Source organism: Periplaneta americana, chromosome 6 (assembly GCF_040183065.1).
Source record: "Periplaneta americana isolate PAMFEO1 chromosome 6, P.americana_PAMFEO1_priV1, whole genome shotgun sequence".
In the NCBI taxonomy this organism is placed as follows: Eukaryota; Metazoa; Arthropoda; class Insecta; order Blattodea; family Blattidae; genus Periplaneta; species Periplaneta americana.
In genome coordinates, this window is record NC_091122.1 from 101,994,182 (window position 1) to 102,017,338 (window position 23,157).

Consider the following 23,157-nt stretch of genomic DNA (forward strand, 5'->3'; position numbering starts at 1 on the left):
CTAGCATGATATCTGGCACTTGCATGTAAGATGGGATGTGAAATGACTCGTCATCTGACTTGTGAGATGACATGTCGTCAACGCTTTCAATGTGATCTTTCATGTAAGCTGGCATGGGCTCTAGCATGATATCTGGCACTTGCATGTAAGATGGAATGTGAAATGACTCGTCACCTGACTCGTGAGATGACACGTCGTCAAAGCTTTCAATGTGGTCTTTCATGTAAGATGGCATGGGCTCTAGCATGATATCTGGCGCTTGCATGTGAGATGGAATGTGAAATGACTCGTCATCTGACTCGTGAGCTGACAAGTCGTCAAAGCTTTCAATGTGATCTTTCATGTAAGCTGGCATGGGCTCCAGCATGATATTTGGCTCTTGCATGTAAGATGGAATGTGAAATGACTCGTCATCCGACTCGTGAGGTGACACGTCGTCAAAGCTTTCAATGTGATCTTTCATGTAAGCTGGCATGGGCTCTAGCATGATATCTGGCACTTCCATGTAAGATGGAATGTGAAATGACTCGTCACCTGACTCGTGAGATGACACGTCGTCAAAGCTTTCAATGTGGTCTTTCATGTAAGCTGGCATGGGCTCTAGCATGATATCTGGCACTTGCATGTAAGATGGAATGTGAAATGACTCGTCATCTGACTCGTGAGGTGACACGTCGTCAAAGCTTCCAATGTGATCTTTCATGTAAGCTGGCATGGGCTCCAGCATGATATTTGGCTCTTGCATGTAAGATGGAATGTGAAATGACTCGTCATCCGACTCGTGAGGTGACACGTTGTCAAAGCTTTCAATGTGATCTTTCATGTAAGCTGGCATGGGCTCTAGCATGATATCTGGCACTTGCATGTAAGATGGAATGTGAAATGACTCGTCATCTGACTCGTGAGCTGACACGTCGTCAAAGCTTTCAATGTGATCTTTCATGTAAGCTGGCATGGGCTCTAGCATGATATCTGGCACTTGCATGTAAGATGGAATGTGAAATGACTCGTCATCTGACTCGTGAGGTGACACGTCGTCAAAGCTTTCAATGTGATCTTTCATGTAAGCTGGCATGGGCTCTAGCATGATATCTGGCACTTGCATGTAAGATGGAATGTGAAATGACTCGTCATCTGACTCGTGAGGTGACACGTCGTCAAAGGTTTCAATGTGATCTTTCATGGAAGCTGGCATGGGCTCTAGCATGATATCTGGCACTAGCATGTAAGATGGAATGTGAAATGACTCGTCATCTGACTCGTGAGTTGACATGTCGTCAAAGCTTTCAATGTGATCTTTCATGTAAGCTGGCATGGGCTCTAGCATGATATCTGGCACTTGCATGTAAGATGGGATGTGAAATGACTCGTCATCTGACTCGTGAGATGACATGTCGTCAACGCTTTCAATGTGATCTTTCATGTAAGCTGGCATGGGCTCTAGCATGATATCTGGCACTTGCATGTAAGATGGAATGTGAAATAACTCATAAGGTAGCATGTCGTCTTCAAAGATTTCATCTGGAAGAAACAAAATAAACTTGGTGGTTAAGCATGTGTCACTGCATTCACTGGCTTTCAGTGAATGGCATATTAATAGGACGTGGATTCGTATGGAACTGCATATTTTTATTGTCCATTTGCAAGTCATAGAAAATAATTTTACACATAATTTTGCAAATTTCAGACGTTCTTGTATATAATGGACTATTGAGCATGTAATGTAGGATATTTTCGGTATTTTGTGGCAAAAAGTCCCAAATTAGTATATTTTGTAAAAACAATGATATTCAGAATTTATTGTTTGTCAGCACATAATAATTTTCACTTAACATATTCAGCATATCACTGCCACCTCTAGCAACATCGTATTGTAGTAGTAGTAGTAGTAGTAGTAGTAGTAGTAGTAGTAGTAGTAGTAGTAGTAGTAGTAGTAATAATAATAATAATAATAATAATAATAATAATAATAATAATAGTCTTTATTGGCCATTAAACAATACAATTATAATAGGCTTGTCATTATTGATCATTAAGTATTATGAAACTCATCTATGCTATAAAAACTAATTTCAATTAGAAAAGTTCTAAGAGAATTAGTAAAATTAATAGCTTCTCTTAAGTGTTTTGGTAATTTGCTATAAAATTTAACACCCAAGAAAACAAAACTATCAAGTATTTTAGTTAATCAGCAAGCAGGAATTGCCAAGTTAATTCTAATTTTTGTGTTATAGTCATTATGTGTATCTTCAGTTCTTTGGTACCGGTACGTAAAATTATTCAAATGTACTTATTTTACACATTCAAATATATATAAACTAGGAAGAGTTAATATGGATAATTGTTTAAATAAGGGTTTACAAGACTCCCATGGAGAACATCCAAGAATAATGCGAATAGCCCTTTTTTGTAGAATAAAAATATCTTTTGCACCACTACTGTTTTCCCATAACATAATCCCATAATGTATAATATTGTGGAAGAAAAAGCATTATATGCACTCAGGACAGTTTTCATTGTGGTACAATGTTTAAGTTTTTTTTAATATAAAAATGATTTTACTTAACTTTTTAGAAATTTGATTAGTATGATTAACCCAATTCAACTTACTGTCAATATGAAAACCCAGTAATTTCACTACAGTAGAAGTTTCAAAATATTTTTTTAAACTAAAACATATAGTCTGGGTCTTACTTAAATTTAAACTTAATCTATTTGCACTGAACTAATACATTAGATTATTCATAATAGTAGTACTATCCAAATTTACGGTTTGAAAAACCGTAGCATCATCAGCATACATAATCATATGATTGGGCATTCATATGGGTAAATCATTTACAGCTACAATAAAAAGAAAAGGTCCGAGAATGAAACCTTGAAGTACACCACTTGTTACAATACAGTATTATTATTCTTAACACTTTTTATTGTCCTTTTAAATCCAGTTTGTCAAGTAGGCCAAGAACTTGTTAGGGTACTGTATTGTCAAAACTCATATAAACCCAGCTTTCCTAAACCTTTTGTTAGAAGTGATATTGTAAATGGTCAAACTTACTGTATCTTTTGACATGCAATTAGAAAAATAACTTAGCAGTAGCCTTGAACAGTGAACCTGGCTTTATTGTTCCTCACTGGCGCTGAAATTTCGTTATTCTTAAAATTCTAAAGATAACTCAATACAACTACATGAGACGACTGATAGAATGACTGGAAGTGGCCTGCGGGCAGGGCGAGAGTGAAGCATCTGTTTTTCAATTCTAAGAATACTATATAGGAATAATACTACAGTATTTCCAATTTTATTTTAAATTCTGGTCATCTTAAAAGGGGAAAACCATGAAAACCATTTGTTTCGCAGTCAAAATCCACGGTCGTTGGTCGGGGAAAGGGGTGGTCATCTTAAAGAGGGACAAAATATATTGGTCTTATGAGAATAATATTCTGTGCCAGATAATAGTGATAGGGAATAGAGGTGGTTGTCTTAAAGGGGTGGTCATCTGGACTAACACTAATCAAGTAATAGAATATTAGTATTTAATCTAAGGGAAATATAAGAAATGATGTTAAATTGACATGCTTATGGATTTATATCAAGAGTGCGGCATGATAATTATGTGTCTAGTGACTTGATTACGATGTCTTTGAAGATGAAGCAATCCAAAGCTTATTTCTCTTAGATGCATATTTTTTGATTATTTGCTGCTTACTCTTTGCACTCAGATTTCTTATTGTAATAAATGTCCTGGTTTGATTCTTACATACAAGGAAATTATTTTGTTATGAACTTCTGAGAACTTTGATTTAATTAATGAATAGACTTTTAATAGATAAACATTTTTCTTTTTGAAAAGGTCGCTACATGAAACACACCAACCACTAATTCCAATTGCACACACTTTTCCAACCACTCTTCGCTGGGACATGTATGACTGCCTTTGGTAATAATTGAGATCCAGTCACTGATCTCTTCCCGCGGAAATGAATAGCAAAGGGGAGTTTCTGTTTCTAAGACATTCATAAGCCCTCTTAGAAAGCGCTCTTAATGCAAGGGCATTTGCAATGTCTTCTGAGGACATTTGAATCTTTAATTTTCATTGAAATGACAACGAATCTGCCCCGACATGAAACATTTCGAAAGGACTTTATCAGCTGTCTTCCTTTTTACCTTCAGCAGTGACGATCATCTTTTTATAGACACGATATACCGTGGACCCCTAATGCTTTAAGAGCTGCATTTTTTCTTTTACTGCTGCCAAAGTAACTGCATTTTTATTTTGCTGAAACAGTTTTCTTTTCTTGGGTGATAATCTAGTCAGAGTAGATACTGCTTATTTTCTCATGTTTCTGGCTGCATGTCTTAGGTATATCTAGTTAAGTAGAGACCTGTAAAACGAGCCAGAACGTTAATAGTTTTGTAATATATTAAAATACTTTTAGGTCCTACTTGAACTCTAGAGAATATTAAGTACTTAAAGCGTTATTTATAATTTATTGGGGAATTGATGTGAAAGTAAGGGATGAATACATATGGTGTGGTTTCACTTGTGCTTGTACTAGGACCCTCAGTAAACGTTTATCCGTGCCAGTTCTTAATATCCTGCGAAGACACAGGATTCTGGTGCAGTGTTTTCTTGCTAGGCAAACCTAAAAGTTAACTTTTTCAAATCCCTTCCATAATCCCCAGAAAGGAAATGCTCGGAACATACGCGAGAATTGTCTGGATTAAACCTATCAGTGCGCTTACAACGAGAAATCCTTCTGGAAACCTGTGATACATAACATTGGCACTTTTAAACCCATAATTACGGCGCTGTGCTACAGCACAATAAATACGGCTTTTAACTCATTCTCAACCAGTAAGACATCTTAACATTTGAGAAAATCACAGAAAATTTAAGCTGTAATTCATCTGGAACCAAAATGTAATAATGTCCATTGTTTATATTCTAAAGGAATGGAGAAAGATGTCAACAGATGGGAGATAAGAAAACAGAGGATTAGGAAGAGAAAGGAAAGCTAAGCTAGCATAGGTAGATATTCATTCCGTGCTGCTCTTCATACCACATGACGTCATGCAGCAATCAGTCAGACAGAAAAACAAACGAGTGTGATGCGGGAAGAGACCCCTCTGAGTAAACTCAGCATGAAGTTCAACTGACAGGTTGTTAACCTTAGTTAGGACAATAGCATTTAAAAGCATAGAGATTAAGATCATAACACCACCTCCATTATGGACCTTATGACAAAAGTAACTTCCAACATAGTAATTACTCATATTGTACATTAATATATCTTCCTCACGTAACCAATGTTCACAAATAGAAAGCACTAGAAATTTATGTTAATCGAGGAAAAGTTCAATTTCATTTATTTTATTACGCACACTTTGCACATTTAAATGAAATAGTTCAAAGTTTTTACTTGCTTCAGCACCAGAATTTAGTCACACAGACTGTTCTGTCGTTTTATTGTCCATTTTAATAACCTCCTCTTCATTTCTTAGTTTACCATAAAACGAAGAAACAAAACAACTTTCTGGCCAATATTTGGCATTGAAAAATTCTTCAAATTTTTGTTCTTCAACTTCAATATGAAAAGAAGCATATGAGTCGTATTTAGTTTTTAACTTAGTGATTTTAACTGGTTTCAAATTTTGTTTACCTAAGTAATTAATCTGTCATATGAGAAACTGTTACATCGGGAGCTAGCCTGCTTACAAAAATAGCCTTATTTCTAGGTTCTTTTTTAACTATTTTGATTATGCCAGTCGAACTAGTTCCACATTGTACAGGCTATTCAGTCAACTTTTGTTTCCTTCTCTTAACTATTTCAACCCAATCTGATTTAGGCTTATCTATATGATTAGAAGTACAGATGCCTCAAACTAGCAAGCGGCCTCATTTGCGCAGGCGCATAGAGCACTTCTCCCCTACCACTGTCCGCCTACTACTGTGCACTGTGGACTAGAATGGTACAGCTCAGTTCTAATAACAGTTGAGAAGGCTGTATTCTGTATAAGAACGTGGCTATGTGTGACTGTCGTTTGTGATAAAATATTTCTTCTATTATGATGAGTAGTATATTATCGGGCAAAGTTCTACATAGTCAAACTCGCGAGATGATTTATAATGTGACGGAATTCAAGAAAAAAGGAAGCGAAGCCAGGATATTTCTCATGGATGTTAAGAAGATGCGGGAAAGAGTGGCAGCAGCAATAGGAATGTCTAAGATGACGTTAACTAGGATTGTTGCAAACAACACTACATTCAAAATGGATGATGTCACAGCACTGACAAGGAAAAAAAAATAATGAAATATGGAGAGGAATATGTGAAGCAGATTCCTCTAATAAAACAAGCCGTGGATAGTTGCATTAATCATTTTTGTGGGGAATCTAGAGAAGAAGAAGAAGAAGAAGAAGAAGAAGAAGTTTAAAAAAATTGTATTGGATTTATAGTTGGGTTTAGATATTTAACACTTTTCAATCTAATTTATTCATTCTCAATTTTATTTTTATTTGTATTGGAATCCCCTCCTGAGCACGAGTCTTACTCATTCAGGACTGGGCTAGTTTATATTATATTGTATTAACTTGTATTCATTTGAAACTTACTAGCAATAAGTAACTAAACAAATAAATAACTAAATAAGTAAATAAATAACTAAATAAATAAATAAAAACAAAATAAATAAATAAAAACAAAATAAATAAATAAATAAATAAAAGAAGTGAGCAGCGATTCAGATGGAGATTTATCGGGAGTAAAGGAAATCCCTTTCGAATGGCTAAAGAGAAACTCAATTGTGTCTTCCTTTTATTGATTTGTTCATATTGTGCAGATAAGTGATCTGTTTTCCTTGATTTAAAGTGAAAAATTGAAGTTTAATGACAACGCTATAATCTACAATTTGGGTACATATAACTAAAAGAATGATGGAACATTTAAGTCAATCATATAGGCCTACTGTATTATACTAATGAATATACGAGGCCTGTCTAAAAAGTATCCGACCTTAATTTTTCCCGCGTAAAGTTGTGATTCTAAGGCGGCGCCACTGTGCATGGTGGAAGGAGGAACTGTAATGCGCATGCTTGAATTTTTTCACCGCATTCGCTTGTGCCAGTCACTGGCTGGTGGTCGCCAAGTAAGGTGCTGTTCTAGGTGTTTGTCGGATTTAGTTTTCTCGCAAGATGACTGAACGAATTGAGCAAAGATACTGCATCAAATTTTGTCAAAAGCTTGGTGATTCTCAAAGTCAAACAATTCGTAAGATTCAGCAGGTGTTTGGGGAAGATGCGATGGGTGTAACACAAATTAAGGAGTGGTTCAACCGATTCAAAGATGGCCGCACATCAGCGGAGAGTGAGCAGCGTTGTGGCAGGCCCCAAACTGCTCGGAGTGCAGCTGTTGTTGAGAGGGTGCGAAATTTGGTGATGGCAGATCGTCGTTTGACCGTGCGGGAGATTGCCGAAGAGGTTGGAGTGAGTAAAGATTCTGCACATGCAATTTTGCGTGATGATTTGAACATGAACCGAGTGGCTGCGAAATTCTTGCCCAAGTTGTTGTCCCCGGAACAAAAGGACCTCCGTCGTGACGTTGCACAGGACCTTCTGGACACCGCCAACACTGATCCTGGGTTTCTGAACACCGTGATAACTGGAGATGAGTCATGGGTGTACGGGTATGACCCAGGAACAAAAAGACAGTCGTCGCAATGGAAGCATCCCGAGTCTCCAAGGCCGAAGAAAGCGCGGCAGGTGCGAAGCAAAATCAAGGTGATGCTGACTGTTTTCTTTGATGTCCGTGGAATTGTGCATCACGAATACGCACCGGAAGGACAAATGGTGACAAAGGAGTACTATCACGATGTTCTCCGGCGACTCCGTGATGCAGTTCGGCGCAAAAGACCAGACATGTGGACGGCGAACAACTGGCACTTGCATCACGACAACGCCCCCGCACATTCATCCCAATTGATACACACTTTCTTGGCCAAACATGGAATTACAACCATTCACCAACCTCCCTACTCTCCAGACCTGGCTCCTTGCGACTTCTGGTTGTTTCCAAAATTGAAGACACCACTGAAAGGATCCCATTTTGAGAGTAGAGAAGAGATAATGCGGAATGCGACGACGGAGCTGAACACCATTCCAAAAGAAGACTTCCAGAGGTGTTTCCGGCAGTGGAAGGATCGGTGGGCTAAGTGTGTGCAAGCACAAGGGGCCTACTTTGAAGGGGATTAGGGTCCCAACCCCGTCAGGTATTTGAAATATTTTTTCTGGCTAAAGGTCGGATACTTTTTAGACAGACCTCGTATCTTTGCAATTAGAAAATAAATCATAAACACCAATAACATTACACGAATTATTATGTATTAAAATACAGATCAATATATTATAGGGAGGGTGCATCTTGAATACACTATCAAGAGGTCAACTTTTCAGATAATATGACTATACATGGGTATCAGAGCGTACGTGGGCCCCCTTCGTTAGCTGTACTACTTCCCCTCTTCAGGCACCTTCCTAGTTTGAGGCTCTGTATTCACTCTGTCTAATGAAGAATTATTTACACTTTGTAACACTTTTACACTGCCTGTATCAAAGTTGGAATCAATAGAGTTTTGCACAACACAAGCACTTGATTTAACTGCAGTAGACTTATTTACACATTTCACAAGTCCAGATGTTGATTCCGTTACACTATCACTATTTACCGGTATCTTCTTCTGTATATCAAGTTGTTTCGTGAGAAGTTTTATTCTCTCTTTCAGTTCTTCAATAACATGATCTTTCTGTTCAATTATAAGATCTTTTTGTTTAATTATATACTTTGATATATGAACATCTATTTTACCAGTAGAATCTGCTAAATTACACATTGCATAAAGAATGCTTCGTCTTCAACTTTGTTACCATTTTCACACACATTGTCACAACACTTTATATTACAGTCATCTATAAACTTTATATTATTTGTTAATTTTGCACAGCTACTCCAAAGACTTGCCATAAAGCTAGGTTATGTTGTGCATAGCAGCATACAGCAGAGTTGATCACGAAATATGTCCGCATCCAATGGCGTCACTAGCGAAGTACCATCAAGGCTATGCTAAAATTCCTAATTCTAACAACATATGTGCTCCTACCTGTGCAAACGGATGTTTCAAATGTATCTTTGGTCCAGGAAAAATACAATACGTCGTTGCAAAAAGTGGCAGGTGTCAGTCTTTCCATAAATGACGAGTATTTTCCATGGATCAAAAATACAGTATGGCTTTCCTAAGAAGTAGGGGTGATGTACTAAGCATTTACCAATTTGACGTTTTCGAAACATCAGCCAATGGAACCAATTTTACTTTCCTCAGACATACCTCTACCACCACTACTACAGGCTTGGTTTTAAGAACTGATGCATGTGAGGTGCAGGCCAGCACTATATACCATTTTGCAATTACATACGAGGCTTGTTTATTTATTTATTTATTTAAATATACAGAATAAAGAATATAATTACAAACAAGAGAAACAGAAATAAAATAATACAATCAATATAAAAAGGAGATACAGTAGTACGGTATTAACAAAATTTGAGACCGAATGAGCAGCGCTTGTGTTCGATCGCAGTTCAGATACAATATTAATAGGCCTATAAGAGAATATAAAATAAAATAAAATAGGAAATAAAATTAAAATTACAGTTACAGAAATTATATAACACAATATTAATATAAGAGAAATATAGAAAAAAATAAAAATAAAATAAAATAGGAACTAAAATTTAAATTACAGTGGTTCCTCACACTGAGGATTTAGTGGATCAGTTGCTGAACGCATGTTGTGTCCAATGAATCGTTTTGCCTGTTTGCCACTTCAGGGGAAAGGAAGTTAAGAATGAAGAGGAAATCATCCTGCACACTTTCGTGGGAAAGAAAGTGATATCTTCAGTAGACTGTCAATACTCCAAGTATCTAATTGTTCTATTTTCCTATTTTATTATTAATTTTTATCACACATTTATTCCTTGGACCTGCATAATTATGAACTCACATCACTATCGATATAAAACATTAAAAAATCCTCCCACATAATTCATTTTTGACAGTTTGAGACAAAAATAGGTAGAGTGATTCTAAAACAAGTTACAATGCCAGTTTTTTTTACACTATTTTCTACACATTTACAGTTCCCTGTCCAACAATTTGAAAGAAGATGGACTTGGGTGGTCCATGATACTATGGCAAAAACTGAAGTTGTTCTGATCTTAACTCCACATGCTTTGTTTTTGTCTCTTGACAGTCAAACTGCTGTTTTAAATTTTAAGTTAATGAAGTGATATCTAGAGGTCACCCCATTCTAATAATTTATGTCAATTTTATCAGGTACAAGTAAATGAATATGTGTAATAGTTTGAGATGAACTGGCTCCTTGGGAAGCCAATCTCTAAATTATCGACAGCAAGATTACCACGTGGATTAGACGTGCTCCAATGTGTAGAGTTTCATCTCTTGGACAAAGACAAGCCCCACCTACATAGTTACAGATTGGCCTAAGGGAGCATACAAGGATTCCAACCCTGTGTGTTAAACTTCCCAAACTATATGATAAATATTTGGATCTAAAAAAGAGCTAGACAGCGAGAAAGTGATATAATGAAACAAAACACATTAAAGAGATCTGAGAAAGTTCTCTGATGCTGCTATGACACATGCAGCGAAAGAGATTAGAAATGAGGAGGATCAAATATTTCTTGAAAAGCAAAGAGAAGAGATATTTTGAAGAAGCATGAAAGGTGCTGATCTAAAAACAGCTGCAAAAGAAACCAAGACTGAATGAAGAGAGCTTGGTACGAAGAAGTGAATTGTGTGTATATCTAATGCCTACCCACTTCACTTGCGTGATTCAAGTTCCGCATAATGCAGATAGATGGCAGGACTGTGACCCATTTTCAAGTTGCACATCACTTCAGCACACCACGTTATGCATGACGTGTATCTGTGAAGAGTTATGTCGTGTATTAGGGTCAGTGTATGTGTAAGTGTTCGTGTAATGTAGTGTAGGAAATGGGTAAAGATTATGATGGTGAGGAAGAGAGAAGGGAGAAACCTGGTGTCAGCACTTAGCCTACTCCTGTCGAATAGTATCAAGGGGACTGCCAGCTTAATGTCCCCATCTGACGGACGAATCACTATCAACAGTGACATATGCCTTCTTTTATATGCACTGCAGAGAGATTTGGGATTTAACCCAGGCATATTGGTGCACAATTTAGTGATTAGAAGTTGTGCACCACCATATCTCCTAGTCCCAAGGTAGAAATTTTACATGAAAATTTCTGAATCGAACCCAGGCCAGCTAGTCTGGAGGCAGACGCACTACCACAGAGCTATCTCGGTGGACACGAAGAAATGAATTTATATCCATGAAAGATACAGCAACTGATCTTCCTTCTACTTCTTCATCATATTAATCACTTAGTGAATCTGGTAGCGAGAATGAATATCGACTGTCCGAATAATTATCTACATCTTCAACATTATTGCCTACTTCAGATGTTCCCTCCTCACCATCTAGTGTCCCTAAAAACATATTCGAGTTACCTAAAGTAGTCAGAGCCTTGGATAGAGTCAATCTTCCAGATTGTGCACCAGTATTTGTAGCTGGAGCCATTGCTGAGACACTAGATAACATTAGAGAGTGGAACAAAGCATCTATAGGTATTCAAAGTCCATATAATATCAAGCTTCTTACTCTCCATAAGAATTTTCCCAACCAAACTGTAGATAAGAAAGCACAATTGTAGGCTATTATGGCACTTTGCCAGCATCTTTGGTTTCTCTCTGAGCATCTGGTTGCCTTTTTGATGACCAAGTGACCACAGAGAAAAAGAAAAATCATCACGATCATCATCATCATTATTTACTAAACAGACTTTAGATAATGTCATCTGTTGTAGACTCAATTCATCATTTAACAAGTGAAAAAAAGAAACTATAGTGACAAACTTGCAGCCTCCACAGAAATCTGATAGTCCTCGAAGACTACAGATTATGGATGAAACGGAAAACCTGAAATTGGAGAATCCTGTGACATTAAGAACCAGTTATTTATTTGAAGATTGAAAGAGGAAGAGTCAAACCGCAATCTTCCCTGCAGAGACCTCCTACAGAGTCATTTTCAAGGAACTTCGTGATCGCTCCTCTTAGACAAAGGTAGCAAATGACACGACAGAACGCCCTATCAATCTGTTCCAAAAGTACAATGAGACTGACAAAGATGAATAGAAACAGTTTCTTCTACAACTATTACCCAAACACCGATAGGAGTTCTTCACTCCTTCAAAAGCTGCTCTGACTTTTTTCTTTTACTATGTTACACATTATAAACCTCTCAGCTCTGGAGCGACTTGTAAATGGTAATATTTTAAAGAAATTTTTTGTGCTTGCTTTATACATTAATGTAGGGGTTCACAACCTGTGTGTCGCGAAGCCCCATGAAGTGTGTCGCGAAATTTTGGAATTGAAAAATAAATTTTATGCCATACAGAAAGTTTCTTTACAACGCATTTTTTATTTATAACTAAGTCTTTGATATGGTAGATTTTATTTTGAGACAGACTTTACCAATGAAATGTGAACACCTACAACAATGCTGTTTAATTTTTCTGCCTGGCGATAATTTCAATGAAAGTGGAACACCTGCAACAATGCTTAGTAATTCGTTTACTCCTTCCACTTACTAAGAAACAGAGTTTAGAATCGTCAGAACATATTGGTCAGTTTCAGTATATAGCCTATGTATGAGCGGGTGATAGTGTGATTATTTTATCAAAAGTGCTTGATTTAGATTTTATCATGGGCAAATTTTTAATTCGAGAAAGACAATCTGAATCAAGTTCTGGGTTAGATTACAGCAATGCAAATTCAAATAATGTGAGCGAAAATTACCTTCAGGGTTCACAAAATTGTACTGCATTTCGTAAATATAGTGATGAACACTTGCAATATAGTTTCACGTGGCGTGGAGATGAATATAAACAAAATCCCGAGTGTCATATATGCGAAAATGTTTTGTCAAATCAGTCGATGGTGCCGAATAAACTAAAAATACATTTAGAACTGCCGTTCTCAATGTCATATTTTTGTGAATCAGCATTTTCTACCATGAAAATAGTGAAATCTAAACTAAAGAACAAACTGCTGCATCTTGAACATGATATACGTGTTGGCCTGTTAACCACAAGGCCATATATAGAGGTGCAACCCACCAAGCCCAGAATTCACATTTATTTAAATAGGTGAGTTTACAAAAACGACAATAAAAATCTTTTATCGGACATCCAGCATAGACAGGTTGGAATTTTTGACATATACCTTTGTTTTCTTTCTAATGCCACTCAAGTTGCTGCTTGTTTTTTTTTCGATTGCGTGTTAACACCAACCTATCTACAACATTGAATATTCAACACTACATAGAAATTGTTACCAGTGCTTTTTTTTTTTCTGGGATGGCGTTCCAGCATCCTTTTGTTGCATTTTTCATCACGGAACCGAAATATGTGTGAATAACTATGTTTTTAATACCTTGAAAGTCTATGTAAAGGAGGTCAAAAACTACAAAATTCCCATGCAGTGAACATTAATCATCTCGCTGTCCTCTATAAAATATTCTACACAGAGTTTCACCACCTTTTTCTCCAAAAGAAAAGTGCTGGTTATTATTATTATTATTATTATTATTATTATTATTATTATTATTGAAAATAAATAAGTGTGTCGTGATATCATGGGCATTCAGTAAAGCGTGTTGTCAGTCAAAAAAGGTTGGGAACCACTGCATTAATGCATGATATTAGCCTTGTGCGAATTTGAATTTTTGAAAGTTCAGTGTTTTGGACCACACTACCATGTCAAGGCATTGGAAGAATCTTTTAGCTACTAGCAAACACATGTGATTTTTAAGTAAAGAGTTATCTTTTTTAGATCTTTTATGTCAGAGTCTAGGATCTTGACATAACTAAGTACTTGATTGAGGGTATCGAATGTATTCTGCATGTTTAATCTTACTGTTTCTAGTTGGACTGTGAGAGATTCGGTATCATGCATCTCTGGCAGACTTGGTGTTCTTTCAGGAGATAAAATTTTCTTGGTAGGCGATCTGTTGCAGACTGCATCCTGTTGTTCTCTCACCAGTGATAGCGCAGTTGAAACATGATGTGAACTGTCACGAACTTTTGTACTGTCACCCCTTGATAGTCTTTCTGATGATAAACATTTCTTGCATGGAAAGATGAAGGATCCACCTGATGTAAAAGCCTCATACTCAGGATTGGCGAATTTGAGACAATTAAGGTGGAAATGTGAGCCACAGGGGGCCAATGCACTTCAGACCGCGCACCTCTTAGCTTTACAAATTACTCACTATTGCTCGTGTAGTGTGGATTTGTATGAAACTGGTCTCTCATCTCGCATGCATCGGATCTTAAAAAACAAGCCGTTTGAAGACTTGATTGCTATGTAGGATTTAGATTCAAACATGAGAGCAGCTTAAATAATATTGACTACTAACGACTCAGCAACCATAAAGCATTCTGAATTGACAGAGATTGGAATTTTTTGTTGAGTTCAAAGTGCAATATGTGGGATTTTCAAATGAGAAAATCGGTATTTTCAATTGAATTTTTCGGCATTTTCACATTGTTCTTTTCGAGCTTGCAAATTGGTATGTTTGCTTTTATAAAGGTCTTTGCAACATGTTTTCCCAGTTATTCGCAAGTTTTCTTTTTGTTTTGCACACTGCAAAAACAAGTGGCAATAGATTTCAGCACAAGAGATTGTTTTCCTTTCGAAAATTAATTGTCAATACATGTTTTACCGACTTCAAATCTTTTCCAACAGTATCTCTTCTTTCCCACGAGACCTAACAATTACAAAATTTACACATGACTGTACTTTTGTCTGTGCAATAAAACTCATGCTTTTTATAATGGAAAGCTCTGTCCCTTGCAGATATTTTATTATTAAGCATTCTGTAGCCTTACTTTTACAGGGACACAATAATGTTCTTTCACCTATGTGCGACACTATAAACAAGTAAAACACGCACACGCAACACGCTCCAAAATAATATGAACTAAGGATGCATTCAGCAAGCTAACAATGCTTACCACGCTTATGATACGATTCTCGCACGTCGCTACATCAATAACATAGCGTCAACGTAAGCTTTTTAAGCTCAGCTTCCCCAGTTAATAATAATTTCATAATAAACCTGCAGTTTATGAACAAAATTATGTATTAATTTTGATACAATTTATATTTACACATTAAATGTTGTGATGCAGCAGCTCAGGATGATTTGTGATGCAGCAGTAAACATAAAGCCTGCACACACCAGCTTCCAATCATCCCCTCCATTGCACTACAAGCAGACCAGTTTCTTTCACCTATTCTTCTGTGTAAACCCCCCACCCCCAGATTTGCATCCCTTTTTAACTAAACAACCCTAGTCGCAAGGCTCACAAGAAGCTAGCTTTGACATTGAGAGGAATTTAGTTTCCGAGTTATCCATTTCGTGAGTTGTGTTCAGTTGATGTGTTAGTGTGCACTGTGGCTGATATAATAAATTATGAGTGAAATAACAGTTCCTGACACTAATTTACTTCAATTTTTTAGGACAATTCCATTATAAAAACTGACTTACGAACAAAAGTGTGATTTAAAAAACAAACGACCGACTCCCTTGCTGTCAATAAAGGACACAACCAAAAGACAGACGCATACTTTTCAATCATTATGGTACCGGTACACAAGATACAAGTGGCTTACAGGGTGTGAAGTGAAGAACAAAATGTACTGTTATATGTGTATTATGATGGGAAACATAATTATATTCTGCGGAGAATGGAGCTCATTTACAGAAAAGACATCTGATTTTGTAAAATTATGTAGTTAAAAATAATCTTCTGATGAAGATTTTAACGTTAATTGACGTAATTATACTAATACTGTATCTATTGACCGTTAATATTGCGATTTCTCTAAATATGACAGGGAGTGAGCTAATGTTAAATTATACGCATAGATGTCTGTTTGAGAAATGTGTAAACCATGAAATCATATTTTACTATTGTAGGAACGCGTTTAGCAGTGAACTGGACTCCATAGTATTGATTATGACGCAATCGCGATAAGCGAGATGTATTCGCAACATTCTAAAATAGTTGGTACTAGACTAGATGGCAGTTTGGAAGGCGGTCGGCTGCTATATGCGCCGTAGAATTTCTAGTATGTGACGTCACAAGCTTGTACAGTAGAACCAATCAGAATCAGTCAATAACAAGTACTGTCCGAGTTCGTTTGTTTACGTATGAGTGTTTCAATACATTGAACAAGTAAAACTAACGTTTACTGTGTGTATGTAAAATAAATAAATGGAAGGAGAAACTGTAAAAAGACAAGTATTGCACAGGCAGGCGTGGAAAATATTGTTTAAGGTGTATAATTATTTTAAAAATGTTGACGAAGCAGAATGCTGCTGGCCAACTTGATGCTGGCTGCAACGTTGCCAACGTGCAAGAAACGACTGCAGAAGCATGTGGTGTGGCATTGAGAACTGTGCAAAGAATTTTGTTAGTGAAGGAAAGAGTTTATGTTTGATATCATGTTTGCAGTAATCAACAGCTAAGGTAATTATTGTCTTTGAATAATTTAAATTTTCTCTTACACTATTTGTATTACACGTGCGCGTGAAGTACGATGTGGCAATGTTGTACGCTGTCTTTCTCTCTCTATCTGTCTCTCTCGACGCAAACGCTAGCAGATTACCACCTTCCGAATTGCCGTCGACTCTAGTGTACAAAAAGCATTTGCTCTATATCTGCAGCATAATTATATTAGAATTCCGACAAGGAGAACAAGACTACGCTTTATGGATATAGTGGCAAGTCTTTATTTATGATTATAAGCTCATTCCCAAGTGTTGTGCACACTTCCTTACGACGTTATTGAACTTTAGGCAATGTAAAATACAAATGTAGACATAGACTATCCAAGTTGAATATTGTGTGAATTAGCAGTTAAATACCATTTTTAAATTATATATATATTTCTGCTCAAGGCCAGGTCTTTCAATGCAAACCCAGCAATCACAAATCTTCACTACTTTCTGCCTTCCTCTTAGCCTCCGCATATGATCCATGTATCTTAATGCCATCATCTGATATCTTATTCTGCCTGGAATTTTTCTTCCGTTCACTATTCCTTCCAGTGCATCCTATAATACGCAGTTTCTTCTTAGTTTTTTTTTTATTTTAGTAGGTTATTTTACGACGCTTTATCAACATCTTAGGTTATTTAGCATCTGAATGAGATGAAGGTGATAATGCCAGTGAAATGAGTCAGGGGATCAGCACCGAAAGTTATACAGCATTTGCTCATATTGGGTTGAGGGAAAACCCCGGAAAAAACCTCAACCAGATAACTTGCCCTGACAGGGAATCGAACCTGGGCCACCTGGTTTCGCGGCCAGACGCGCTAACCGTTACTCCACAGGTGTGGACTTCTTCTTAGTCAGAGACCTAGCTAATTCCTTTTTCTCTTCCTGATCAGTTTCAGCATTATTCTTTCTTCACCCAGTCTTTCCAGCACAGCTTCATTTATTTATTATTCTGTATGTCAGTTCACACGCTCCATTGTTCTCCATATCTGTATTTCAAATGCTTCTAGTCTCTTCTCTTCACTTCGTCGCAATGTCCACGTTTTTGCCTCATACAATGCCACACTCCACACAAAGCACTTCAGTAGTCTCTTCTAGTACTTTTTCCAGAGATTCGCAGAAGATACTCATTTTTCTATTAAAAGCTTTTTTTTTTTTTTTTTTGCCATTGCTATCCTCCTCTTGACTTCCTGACAACAGGTCATATTACTTCTTATATTATTTCAAAAGTCAGTTCAAACATTAAACTGCTATAAATATTATAATATTTAAGATAGGGAAAAAACAAAATCATCACAGTGTTGGGCAAACAACGGGGTTTACAAAACACTGAGAAAATGTCTGCTGTTCTCTTGTTCAACGTACAGCATTCTGTCTGCGACACTATGCACAGTTTTTGTAGATAATGTCTTGGAATATTGGCAATTTCTTGCGAGATGGCATCTTTCAGTTGCAGTAGGGTTGTTGGATGTGTCAGGAAAACTCGTTCTATAAGGTAACCCCACAACCAAAAGCCGGCCGCATTGAAATCTGGAGATTGCAGAGGCCGCATTGTTGGAAAGTGCCTACTGATGACTTTGGTCGGAAAACGAACCACAATTATGCGTGTTAACTCCACCATCAATTTTTTAGTAGGTTATTTTACGACGTTTTATCAACATCTTAGATTATTTAGCTTCTGAATGAGATGAGGTGATAATGCCGGTGAAATGAGTTTGGGGTGGAAAACCCTGGAAAAAACCTCAACCAGGTAACTTGCCCCGACCGGAAATCGGCTGATGCGCTAACCATTATTCCAGAGATGTGGACAATAATGGAATAAGACAGACTGTTACAGTAAATGGGGAGCACTACTACAGCATGTTACAGAACTTCGTCATCCCTAGACTGAGGAATCACGATATGGAAAACATAATCTTCATGCAAGATGGTGCTCCACCCCACATCTTTATCCCTGCAAAACAATCAATTACGCAGATGTTTGGCGATCGTGTCATCAGTAGGCACTTTCCAACAATGTGGCCTCCGCGATCTCCAGATTTCAATCTGGCCGACTTTTGGTTGTGGGATTACCTTAAAGAACGAGTTTTCCTGACACATCCAACAACCCTACTGCAACTGAAAGATGCCATCTCGCAAGAAATTGCCAATATTCCAAGACATTATCTGCAAAATGCTGTGCATGGTGTCGCAGACAGAATGCTGTACGTTGAACAAGAAAACGGCAGACATCTTCCCAATGTTTTGTAAATCCCGTTGTTTGCCCAACACTTTGGTGTTTTTGTTTTTTCCATATCTCAAATATTATAATATTTATAGTGATTTAATATTTGAACTGACTTTTGAAATACCCTTTACATCCAAGTATATTTATATACAAAAAAAAAGGAGAGAGAGAGAGAGAGAGAGAGAGAGAGAGGGAGAGAAGGGGGTAAGTGCGTGTGCGTGCGTGCGTGTGTATGTGCACAGTCTAACTTGTATATAAATGTTATTGTGCTCACATAAAACAATGTGCTTTTCTCTCCAAAGGCATAGCTAAGACAGAGTTACCACTAGCACTAGCACTTTCATTCCACTTTCATTACCACTTCCATCATCTCCACCTACTCGAATTATTTTGTCCATAGTAGAGTCGCACTGTTACAGAGGCAGGTGGCAAGTTTGGAGTTACTCGCTCCCTCAACCATTTCTCGAAGCTGGTGGAGTTCATTTCTTGGTGGTAGTCACCAGTAGTTGACCCATCTTTACAAATGAAAAGACCACCATCAATAAATTTAGTTTCGAAACCTACATCTACTATTAGAAGCCTTTGGACTTGTTTCCTTCTAACATCTTTTCTTTTCTGCTACCAATTTTGGAAAGTCAAATCAGTGTCTATCGAAGTCTCATAGAGATAATTTGTCTCTGTTCTGCTCTAAAGCATTTAACTTTTATGATATTCCTGTAACGCCAATCTATAATGTTCGGTCGTTCTCGAATGAGTCTTCGATCCTGTAATATCTTCCATAGAAACCTCATGCTTTTTAGCATAATATTAAAAAACATTACAACATTTTGCTATTTCTCTTCCCTCTAAATACAAACTGTGACATTGCACAGAGGCAGAGATTTAATAAAAGATCTATACAGACTATGGAACGGTAATGTTTTTGAACGGATGATACAGAATGTTATCTCAGGTCGTCATATCGCAAGCATAAGTCGCGAAGTTAGCTTCCCCTAGCCCCACTTCTCTGCTCTCGGAAGTAGCTACTAAACATGGCATTACAATACCATTTGAGGTGATGCCTTATTGGTGTTACTTATGAGGTTCCAACCAATCTTTGGACTGCTGACTTGACATTGACTACTATTTATTTTAAGACTATATTTTTGCAATACATTTCCTCAGACATGAAAGACAACTTGAGTTAGCGTCCCCTGTTTAAAATTCCATGCTATGCCACTGCGCTACATATGTCAGATATGACGTCACGAGTGTGTTTAGACCAGGTATTTGAACTAAAACTGATTCAGTACTACCGAATGTGCAATACTAGCGACCATAAACATCGACCTTATCTATGCTACAGTTATTGATTATCGATTGTAGTAAAAGAAAATTTAAAATTAAAAATTCGCACACATAATTCGCTAATTGCTTAAAAAATCGCATTAGCGACTTGATAAGGATTTCGCGATGTTTCATGAGTTCAAATCAGGCGTAAATGAATTGAAGGATATATATTTACTGTAATTAGATGTTGAGAAATTTTTTTTCCAAAATTCGTGAAATTCGTGGTTGCAAAATATTCCATTCCCTGTGAACTGTTAATACTTTCAATGAAAAAAAAAATAATATATTTCATTCAAATGGAATAACAAATTGTAGGAGGCATTTTAAAAGAGGAAAACGAAATAGGGTAAAGGTTGTTAATATTGTGATAAGAGTAATATCGTGATACTGTGTTTGATAGATTATCACAGTTTTACAGAGTGAGAGAAGGACCAATTTTATGCAGCAACTTGTCCACGAACTTGTCCTTAATACGTTGTCACAAAAAACCGATTTTTGTCTCGATAAGTAAAATTGTAATAAATTCTCATACCAACTATCACGATATTACTCATATCACGATATTACTCATATCACGATATTACCAACCTTTACCCTATCTTATTAATGTGCTTAATAATGTATTTTTTAGTTGAAAATCTATTTATTTATTTAAATTACGATTTTGAATAATAAACTATGGTTCATAATTGTGTATGCGGTATTAGCACTCAAAGGGAAAGGGATATTGGTAGACGACTGCCAAAGTAATTGCAGATCAGTTTCAAGCCTGCAAACATAGTGATATCGATGGGCCAGATCAAAAGGAAAACAACTCAAAATTTGAAGTTTTGGGAAAACTGAAGTTTAAAGCTTCAAGCATAATTATATAAAACAAGATTAATTGAATTTGGATTAAGTTAAATTATCAATGGAAAAAATGGAACTCCCTGCATCATAATCCACAGTTGATTCCCGATTTACCACGCAAATCGTCTGTAGCTGCATTTAGATTGGCAACAGGCCATGACTGTTTGGCCAAGCATCTGCATATATCAGTCTCGTAACTGTCCATTGTGCAACTCAAATCAAGAAATGGATTCAGAACATCTGAAAATCTGTGCGTCAGTGGCTAACCATGACAATATCTTTGAAAAATATTGGAGTGCAAGAGGTCAAATGACTTTATTGTCAAATGCCTGGCATTAGAAAACAACAACAACAACAAATTATCCTTTGATTCTTCACAGCAACATAAAGTTTCAAAATGCAGGTTTCTCTAAACTTTAAATTTTGAGTTGTTTCCCTTTCAAGCTGGGCCATCGATTTTGTATTCTTGTTTCGACTGCCTGCACACTTGGATAAGAAACAATAATTTAATAATATGATATGATTATGTTTACTGTCATATTAAAAAACTAGAGAATTTCGGGTTAAAATGTTAAATTAATGTACTTCCTTTCCGTCAAGAATCTAATTTGATTTAGCTTCAATTATTTAAGAACAGGTTCTATGAAATGCGACAAATTCAACAAGTGAATCCACTGGATAAATGCCCTATTTGCTACCAGTAAGAGTTCAAGTCTCCTGAACTTGTTCACCGAGTCCGTAGATATCCAGAGTACCGCAATCCTTTGCACTGGAAATGCTGACAAATCAGCCATTTTTATTACAGCGCTTGCTATTTGCCATATATATTTGTAAAGGGAATGAATGTAGCCCAAATCAGAATCAAATATTTTTAATTTTAAGGGCCACGGCTTAAATTGAGTTATACTTTAAATGTTCCTATCCCAAGCATGTTGAAATGGAATAACAACAGTGGCCGACTAGTTGATTGCGCTACTCTGGGATTCTGCTTGTGCATAGCCGAAAGAGTAAACAGTTACTGTACCTATGAACATAGAGGATTCGACAAGATGCTGCAGCTCCTCCTGCTTGACTTCCTCCTCCCACTCGGTGTACCTTCTGATGGATTCCTCGAAGTGGTTGGTGCTCGAGGTCTGGGTGGCAGCATCTGGCATCATCGGCTTTGCCGGCTTGCCAGTTGTATCATGTCGACCTAAAAGGCAGTGTAATTCTGAACTGAAGTCTTCGTAATACACTGATTGCTAACTATGAAGAGAATAAATAGGTACTGTCCAGCCGAATGGTTATGTCTCTTCCCTGTTTGTCCCACTCGTTTCTCCTGTCCTCTTTGTAAGGGCTAGTGGCTGAGCTGTTAAGTTCTTCTCTGCAAATATTTGCTGTACGGAATTGGAAGTTTACGTAATATTATACAACTGTTTAAAATAATTTAAAGAAAAGGACCCCGTTAAGTAAGTAACTGTCATATGATTTCCCCTGTTTTGACGACCGTGTGACATAACCACTTGGATGGACAGTAGCATGACAACATGTACGTCACCAAATTAAACTATTAATAATAAATGAATCATAGAAGTGAAATCTGAAAAGGAATCAAAAGATGAAGCACGTAGTAACAGCTACTTCTAATGTAGGCATAACCTTTAAAAAAAATAAATGCAGAGAACTGAAATAAAGTTTAGACTTTTATTAAAAAATGAAATTAATTCATCCATATTATTTTATTTACAGATGGCTCCTAAATGTTATGTTTCTGTGTGTACCGACAATTACTAGAGTGCTTTAAGTGAGTGTGTTACATTACAGTTCTTAAATTTCCAACTGAAAAGGATGAGTTATTTGGCTAGAAGCTACTCATATAGGATGAAATATTTTCACGCCAATAAGGCATTCAGTTGTGTGTTTACTTTGAAGTAAACGATTTGTATCTAGTGCATTTTTCTAGAGACAGAGAAGGAAATGTGCGAGAATAGCCCCACAATAGATGTCTCTTAAAACTATTTCCAGGTTTACGCAAATGATTAGATAATCC

General features: G+C 36.8%; 1 protein-coding gene across 1 annotated transcript in view; it reads right to left on the reverse strand.

The window, feature by feature from the left end:
• LOC138702259 (uncharacterized) overlaps positions 1-23,157 on the reverse strand; it is a 25,400-nt gene continuing 2,243 nt past the window's right edge. The window contains exons 2-4 of the mRNA XM_069829843.1: positions 22,153-22,320; positions 83-1,521; positions 1-18 (exon numbers count right to left, since the gene is read on the reverse strand). Of these exons, the coding sequence (XP_069685944.1) occupies positions 1-18; positions 83-1,521; positions 22,153-22,320 (1,625 nt within the window). The remainder of the gene's footprint in view (positions 19-82; positions 1,522-22,152; positions 22,321-23,157) is intronic.